This window comes from Salvia hispanica, chromosome 6 (assembly GCF_029641045.1).
Source record: "Salvia hispanica isolate PSC_SH4W2 chromosome 6, Shi_PSC_v1, whole genome shotgun sequence".
In the NCBI taxonomy this organism is placed as follows: Eukaryota; Viridiplantae; Streptophyta; class Magnoliopsida; order Lamiales; family Lamiaceae; genus Salvia; species Salvia hispanica.
In genome coordinates, this window is record NC_142697.1 from 11,276,304 (window position 1) to 11,285,604 (window position 9,301).

Sequence of the window (9,301 nt, forward strand, 5' to 3'; positions counted from 1 at the left end):
CGCAATCTAATTCGATTCCACCATCTCGACTATTTCCAAGTCTTAAACTCTGAATTTGAAGCCGTATTTGGAAAAGGGCATTTCCTTTCTCCGCTGGCTCTCCTCCTTCATGTCCTTTTATTACACTATATTTCATATATTTCATGATTGAAGGATTGTTAATAGCAATATTTTCTTTAAGTAATAGTTTATGATTTATAATTATATAAATCATATGCTAAATATAAAATGGTTCATTTGTAATCTTGATCATTTGTTTTGTAAATCTTTATAATCTTTTGAATACAAAATATAAATAGTTTCTATTCTTGATTTTCAATAATTTTTACATATTTCCTATATATTCCTTATTTTTATTTAATTTATTTTAAATATATTTTCTTATTTTTTTAAAATCACTTGGCCCGTGCATAGCACGGGTGGTAAAACAAGTAATATTAAATGCACAAATATGCCAAGGCTCTAGTTTTCGTATCATTTAAATATTTTTATCTCAATCATCTCTTTCGCATCTTTATAATGTCACAATTTTCTGCAACACCGACATTTAAAAAATATCACAGAATTGGATCTTCCAACATCAAAATTCTGCGTCCACCATTGCTTAAAGCCATGTTTCTTATACATGAACATGTTTGAGGAAAATGGTGCAGTTTTGATCTCAACACTCACGAAGCTTTGGGTTTCTGAATGATTTCTTAGATGATGATTGGAAAATGATTTTTAAAGGACTTAGTCAACATGTTGTTCAACAATATTGTGATTGTTGGTTGCATTGTGCTTGTTCAATAATGTTGTGATTGTTGGTTCCATATTATCTCAAAAGTTTAAAGAATTAATTATCTATAATATTATATACAGTTTTATTAATAATTTATTTACACCCGGTCTTAAGTTATTAATTACACAATTCGCATGTAAAACGATGGGCAAGTATATGAAAAATCAATACTAAAATTTTACAATGTATTAAAAAATTACTAGTACTATATATTTTTAAAAACCAACGATTTAACACAAATTATATTTTCTTAGTAGTGAATTTGATAGTCTTAGTTATATATTACTTCCCCCGTCCCAGTTTAAGAGTTACGTTTTGCCATAAAAGTCCGTCCCAGTTTAGGAGTCACATTTAGAAATTTTCATATTTGGACATAAAATTTTATCCCATTGTTCAACAAAATTACACTCAAATGTCATTATCTACACAAAAATAAACCAAAAAAATAAAATAAAAAGTCAAATCATCTCACTTTTCACCAACTCACTTAATTTATCACGCACTCCACCATTCCACTTCATTAATTACACACTTCACAAATTTCTTAAAACCCATATCATAACTAATTAACAAATTTCTTAAAACCCATATCATAACTAATTGACACTCCTAAACCGGGACGGATGGAGTATTTCCCAATAGAATGTGATAGATGGTAGTACTCTGTATATGCTTAGAATTTGTGTCCAATTTTCATGTTTTCCTTTTCCAATTTTCATGTTTTCCTTTTACTTCATTTCATTATTAAATAAGATTATATCTGACATGGAGTATATAAATGCCTTCCTTTCATATTTTACTTTTGTAACGGCAACACAACAAAGGGCTCTATCTGTGTCAAATCGGCTTAGGGCACTGAATCGCCTTGCTACGCTCACCTCCGCCGTCGAACTTGGTACGAGCTGGTTTTAATTGTCTTTAATTAACCTTTAAGTGGCTTAATTTCTGGAAATTCACTCTCTGTTTTTCCTGCTATGAGTTGTTCTTCATTCAATTGAAGATTTGTACTGACTGATTAGGACTAAAGATGGTTTCCATGAATTGATCATTCTCTGTGCTTTCGTTTGGTTGGTTCTGGTATTGTGTGGCTGTAGAGACAATGCCGTATTTGATTTAGGTTAAATATTTCATTCTGATTTAGGTTAAATCTGTTAGATATTTCTGTGTTCATGCTACTGTGACCATATCTCTAACACTCAGTTCATAATACAAATTTGTGTAGTTGAATAAAAAGCTTCTCAATTTGGTAGGCTGATTCCTGTTTTGCCATATATTTAGGAAAATGTGGTAACATTTTTAAGTTTTGGTTAATAGGAATTTCTTCATTTAGGAGAAACTGAATTGATTTATTCCAAGGAATGGAACCCGAGAATTTACATCTGAGAATGGTGATAGCATATAATGTGTATGATGACCCGGATAAATCTTTCATGCAAGGCGAGACTTCCATGTCCAATGTCTTATTAGAAGATTGTCTTTTCAAGATAAGCAGCTTACACATGGACTATGATACTTATATGGCTCGTAGAGGATTCAACAGAATCGAGAAATCGAATACCTTGGAGATGAAGTTTTTCGACTCAGAAAGATCTAAGGCAGTAGTCGAGAAAATAGACTTTACGTTGAAGGACTGGCTAGAAATGTAGCTATTAAAGGGCTTCAACGATGTTGAATACTATGCAGATTTAAATCATCTCACGCACTGGTGGGATTATATCGAATCAGATTTCAAGAGTGTTTTTCGTCCTATCGTTTCTGGGATCAGAGTGCTTCACTGCCATGGTAAGTATCATTGCAATCTGTTGAATGGAATTGCCATCACTATCTCAGAATGAGATGAATCTGTGAAGGGCGTACTGTTCGGCATGGACAATCAAACAGAAAATCTTTTGTTCGAAGCTCTATGCAGCTGACAGAGTGATGACATCAAGAATCTCGTACACTTGATCAAGTATGCCTCAACGTATCCGTTCATACGATCAGATCCCGAGTGTCAACCTCCTTCCCCTCCGAGCGTTGTACAGGTGCTATGCCTACAACAACTGGAAGATAGGTAAGCATCGTTTTACCCTACCTATTCTTCTTCTACTGTCTTGAATTAAAATAAATCAAAACATGAAATTTTCTATAACTTTATGCAGGATTTCTTCAATTTATTTGAACCCTGAATGTTCGTGCACATTGGGATCTAAATCCAGTACTCTTATGGAGGACGCATGAGATGATAGACTTCTTGCTGATGATGTATCGGACCCTGTTAACATGCGAGTCTAAACTCCTCCAACAGTCCGCTACCTCTGCTTTTGTGAACAAAGAATGGGCAAGACAAGTGAAGGAGCGTGCAACTCAGAGCTATATCGATATGTTAAACCGCGACGTAAGTGCACAAAAGACAGGGATGGGAAAGCTATGTTTCTACAGAAACTGCCAAGAGCATATCAGATCAGAGAATGTATAGAACATATCACTATTTCTACACATAAATTAATACTATTATATATTTTGCATTTTAATACTTATTTTATCTGTAACTTACACAGGACGTATATAAGTCCATGGGCACCCATACAGCCATTATCGAAATGATTGCAGAGTTGATTCCTGAAGTTGTGAATGCCGCTCATTTTATGATCACCAGCAACATGTAAGTTTTTTAGTTATTAATTTACTTATTAGCTTAGAAAATGTTCATTTGATACAAGTTTCATTATATCGTGCAGTTTTAGCGATTATGTAAGAATTCTATTCCAGGACATGGCTTGGAAGGTTTGACAATGATGTAAGAGCTCTATTAACAAAATTGGATTGGAGTTAATTCCAAATTTGTCCTAAGTTTTTTTAAATTGTTGAATGATATCTCTGTTTTAACTAAACCCTGTCTGGTCCTGTAGAAAGCTTTGATTCACCGATGAACATTGACCTTCTAATTTCACCTACTAATGAACTGATTAGTTGTGTTGATTGTCCCATTTTTTTGTTTATAGATTATTTTAAAAACTTGAATATTGTGTTAGAAATTTTAGTTATGTTATGTCTATTATGAAATGTCTTGTTCTGTTACCTGTAAAACCTTGTTTAACCTTATTATGGTATAGGGATGGTGAGATGATTTTATAGATGTTTAGATCATAAAATAAATGAGAAGTTGATTAAACCGAGAACCAAGAAGTATAGGAGGACTAGGACTTAGGATGACAATTTGAACAAGCAACAAAAGCATGATACGAATGCGAATGAAATTAATAGATTAATGTCAAGCCCGTTCGTGCTAATTCATGTAGGACTCACTAAAACCCTTTTCATTTTTAATTTGTAGTCCCAAAATAATCCAATCTTCGACCTAGTAAATGATTTCGTCATGTCTTACATATTGACTTGTGAAATTTCAGATGTAGGATTTACAGATTCAAATTTTACTCTGTAAGACTGCCTAGTTCTCATATGGCTTGTGACATGTATTCTGAATTTCAAAAACTGAAATCAACTTCTATATCAAATCAAACATTGCTTCAAAAAATTTGTACTTTGAATTGCAAATTAATTCTCCAAAGCCTAATTATGTTGAATTTCAACTTAATTCTTTTATATTTTATCATATTATTAGCTACAAATTTTTATATAGCTATTTTTAAACTGAAGTCCAAGTCAAAACATTGACCTGTGATAATTTTTTGGGCAATTTCAATGTTATCTTAAACATATTAATTGTCTCAAAAATATTTGTAATCTTATAAAATTACATTTTACAAATGTTAAGTCGGCCCATTTAGTGATTTTGTATTTACACAAGGTTATGGGCTTGTTATTGCTCAGTATTTCCAAGGTCTGGATTCGTTTAGTAAATAACACATGCCTCATTCCATTAAAATTTACTATTTATAATCGGTTAATAAATATATTCTACATTATCAATTTCATATTAAAACTTGTGTCATTTGTTTTAATCTGGGCAACAATTTTGATTCGGAATTGAAACCGCGTTTCATCAGTTAAACGGTAAAGCATGATCTATCCTAAACTGCCAATTTTTATATTTAAGAATTACTATTTTCTTAAATAAATTAATATTAAAGTTTCGCAATATACTAATTACTCCCTCCCGTCTCAAGATATTAGAGCAACTTCTTTTGGGCACAGGATTTAAGGAATTGATATTTAAATAGTTAAAGTTGAGAGAGTAAAGTATGAGAGAGGGAAAAGTAGAGAGAGAGAAGAGAGAAAAAAGTAGGTGGAGAATAAAGTAAAATAGATGATTTTTTGCTAAAAAATGAAATGAGTCTAATATGTTGGGATATCCCAAAAAGGAAAATTGCTCTAATATCTTGGGACGGAGGGAGTACTAAGTATGTTGTAAGAAGACATTTTTAAAAACAACTTTTTGATTCCTTTATTCCGCAGCGGTGCTCTTGTTAAGAGCACCCGCTGTGCCGTCGACACGGCCCTGCTTGTTGGCCAGAGCACCGTCGTGCCATTGAGCACACTGACGTGACGCTCACTGATTGACCAACGGTTTTTACCGTTGGAAAATGTATTTTTATTTTTATTTTTATTTTTTAAAATCGTAAAAAATCGGGAAAAATCCAAAAAAACAACTTTCGGATTCCAAAAAAATATATCCGTTTTTTAACCATTATTTTCAATTTTTTATTATTTTTTTAATCCCAAAATTATCTGTAAATACCCACATTAATCATCCATTTTTTACGTCAAACTATCTCTCATTCATACTCCTCTCACAAATTTTCATACAACTCACACATTCATCTTCCTCTCTTCACTCAAACACTCTCTCTAAGTTCAACAATGGATCTAAGTTCAACAATGGATCCGAACAATGTTGACCCGATCCTTGCGGAAGCAGAGCGTGAAGAACAAGAATACTATCGACAATACTATGCCGCGTACGAAGCCTATACAGCCGCCGCCGCCGCCGCCGCCCCACCTCCTCGACCATCGAGTTCAAAATGCCGCTACATCCCTCGTGATCGGGAGGGAGCCCACCAAAGGTTCGTGAACGACTATTTTTCCGACCAGCCACGGTTCCCGACAGATTACTTCCGTTGCCGTTTTCGCATGTCTAGACTGCATGCATTGGAAGTGGAAGAATTGACCGACTTCTTGGAGGGGGCAACACTTAAGCGGCCACAAAGGTTGGGGCCGACGCTCATCCTTGAAGCGGTTGCTGACTACCGCCTATGGATTTGACATGCATATTTCGGTTCGGCCGAAGCCAACAACGACTTGAACTTGCTCTACTCTTCCTCCCCTCTTCAAAGATCTTTTAGAAGGTGTAGCACCGGTGATCAACGTCACGGTCAATGACCATTCATACCACATGGGGTACTATCTCGCCGATGGTATCTACCCAAGAAGGCCGACTTTCGTGAAGACGCGCAACATGCCACAAGACCTGAAACAGGTCCTTTTTTTGCAGCGTCAAGAGTCTGCTCGGAAAGACATCGAAAGAGCTTTTGGGGTCCTTCAAGTCCGATTCAATATTGTGAAGGCCCTGAGTTGGATGTGGTACGCAAACAATATTGCTGAAATCATGTACATGTGTATTATCTTGCACAACATGATTATAGACGACGAAGGACCGATGGCGGCCAAATTTTTCGACGACGATGCAGCCGGAAGCTCAACCGCAAGGTCTCCCCACGCCGAGGTGTGCATAGTACGTTGCACGAGAGGAACGAAAAAAGAGTGGCAATGCGCGAAACCAAAGCCCACATCGATCTACAAGAAGACCTAATCAAACACATTTGGGCGAAATTCGACAACGATTGGTGGGGTTTTTTTAATTTTATGAATTTAGTTATGTAATTTTTATTTTTTAGGATTTTAATTATGTAATTTTTTATTTTTAGGATTTATGTAATTTTTTTAATTTTTAGGATTTTAATAATGTAATTTTTAAATTTTAAGTGCATTTTTATATTATGAAAATGTTTTTAGTAATTGGAGTATTTAAATTAAATAATAGAATAATGGGACCCATGAATAGTGTAAGAGCGTGCTCTTAACAAGAGCACGGATGTGGGTGATGCACTCTTCCCAAAGAATAGGGAATTAAAAATGAATAATGGTGGGTCCAGACCCACATCTATACTCTTAATAAGAGGACGGATGAGGATGCTCTAATTAAGTAAGATTCATAATTTTAAATTGTATTTAAATTAATTAATTATCAGTTTATAACATCAACATAATATTAATAATAATTCTATAAAAATAATTCGAAAATTTTACTATTCCATTTAATACTCAAATAATGTAAGAATTCAAAAACATGAAAATAATACTACCTAGAAAAAGTTGAAAAATAGAATAAAAATTATTTATCCTTGTTTTCACGATTCAAATTACTTTTCTTACTCTTTTTTTTAGATCTCTCTTTTCTTCTTCTTTTTTTTCCGTACTTATCACCGTTGAGCTCAAACATGTTTGTTATTTTCTTCTTCAAAACTCACGTTCCTTTTTTTCCTCTTCAATACAAAATTAAATCTCTTAATTCATCGTCTTGATAGGTACTCAGCCGTAGAGTGAGCTAAGAACCCAGATTCACACGCACAGAAGCTTTAAATACACACACACCAGAGCAAATGGAACAAAATGGAGCTTTATTGATGATATTGAAAGGAACTACAACGTAAGCTAAAAAGGGAATGAACACTGAAAACGAGAAAGATACTCTGCCTCGGATTAGCAATCCTGGCCCATGACTCAACACGCAAATTGACGTCTTCATTCATGTGGTCCCCCCTCCTTTTATCAGCCGCTATCCACATCACCATTCTGCTATCTCAGCTCTCCACAAGCTACCACACTCCTTCATACGCCAATGCAGTATAATCACATGCACTTATTCATCACACATCCTAATAGCATGACTAGGAACATGCGTCACCATCTACGTTGCATGCCGACGTCAGCTCCTACACCGTGCATGCAACAATACCCTCCTCTTAAGGTTCCTTGTCCTCAAGGAACCAAGGAAACCGCTCTTTGATCACATTAGCGAACTCCCACGAGGCATCCGTCGTTGAACTCCCAGACCAATGGATCAACCACTGAGTCACCGCTGCATTGCGACGTTTCACCATTTTCCTCTCCAAGATTGCCAACGGCACTGCATCGTGGATATGAGAAACAGGGGGTAGATCAGGAACATGATAAGTCGGTGGAGATGCGGCCTTAGTGAGACATGAAACACATTGTGGATGACTGCGGATTGAGGCAAATTGAGCTTATACGTCACCTCGCTCACTTGGTCAACAATCTGATACGGTGTTTCCCCCGGATGGATGTCTGCCTATACTCACGCAGCTTCAACCAAACTCATTCACCAATCTCAAACACCTTGTCCAGCCTTGATAAGCTCGGATTTTGCACTATTTAAAGACCATTATTTGGTCCGTTTTTTATGTCAAAGTCACTCTACACGTCCATTATTTGCATATTTTGACTATTTTCGTATTTTGACGTGTTTTGTGAGAAATGTGTATAATTGAGCCGAAAAAGGTAGCCAAAATGCAAACTCTGGAAATCTGGAGTCAGACGGCGACTGCCGCGAGGTTGTACGGCGCCCGCCGGGCATAGCAGTGCAGCAGTCTGCCTCGGAAAATTACACTTTAGAAGAGAAGTCTTGCCCAGCGACCGCTGGAAGTCATGCAGCGGTCCGCCGCCGGAGGAACAGACTCTCTGGACTCCAACGCGGCGACCGCCGGCCAAGGTGCGGCGGCCCGCCGGAGAAAGGCGGCGAATCCGAGATGCCCTTCATTTGCTCCAAGATTTACCATATTTTGAAGATCTTTTCATTCTACAACAAGGAATAGCTTTCCCATAAAAATAAGACCTCAAGCTTCATCAAATTAGAGAGCTTCTACTTGCAAAATAATTCACAGAGATCAAAAGCTAGAGTACTTCACTTGTGCAAGGAGTTGGAGAAGGATTTCAAGAACATTAAGAACGACAAGGATTCAATCTATGGGTTTTATTTGCTTTAGTTTTATGTTCAAATTCTTTTCCCTTCAATCTCTGTGTTTAGCTTATTTCATTATGTGTAACTAAACTCATAGGATTCTAGGAATGTGTTAGTAACGACTTTGGTTATACAATTCTTTTTTCTATTTAATATGCATTTTATTTTTACTTTGTTTCTTCCCTAAGTAGTTCTGATACTGCCTGGTTGAGTGACACAATCTTGTATGATTTAATATTACTTGCTTCATAACTATGAGAGAGTTCTAGTGAGTTAAATTCACTTCGTAGACACTACAGTTAGCTTCCCTTAAAACGACACTATTAATTAAGAGTGAGGACTTTTCAAGGATCTAAGGAGCTTTATGGAGTTATGTGTTAGGATTGACAACCCTAATTTTGTAATCAACGTTTGCATCGCATGAGCATAAGCTAGGTGACTCATCCTATCAAAGTAATAACTGTACTATGGGTATTGTAGTTTGGAATTTGTATAACCATAACTGTGAACGCACATCCCTGGGATTCCCTTATCTCTAT

General features: G+C 35.9%; 1 protein-coding gene across 5 annotated transcripts; it reads left to right on the forward strand.

Moving 5' to 3' along the window:
- Positions 1 to 1,560: 1,560 nt before the first annotated feature.
- Positions 1,561 to 3,748, forward strand: LOC125203898 (uncharacterized). Of its 5 annotated transcripts, XM_089060283.1 has the most exons (6): positions 1,561 to 1,676; positions 2,096 to 2,563; positions 2,632 to 2,834; positions 2,923 to 3,233; positions 3,322 to 3,425; positions 3,533 to 3,748. In XM_089060283.1, exons 4-6 carry the CDS (start codon positions 3,003 to 3,005, stop codon positions 3,594 to 3,596), a joined length of 399 nt encoding a protein of 132 aa, XP_088916409.1. In that variant the 5' UTR covers positions 1,561 to 1,676; positions 2,096 to 2,563; positions 2,632 to 2,834; positions 2,923 to 3,002; the 3' UTR covers positions 3,597 to 3,748. The 5 variants fall into 5 exon arrangements, with proteins under 5 accessions (XP_088916409.1, XP_088916410.1, XP_047958365.1 ...); XM_089060284.1 differs by having other exon boundaries at positions 2,096 to 2,834; positions 3,502 to 3,748; XM_048102408.2 differs by having other exon boundaries at positions 2,096 to 2,834.
- Positions 3,749 to 9,301: the final 5,553 nt, after the last annotated feature.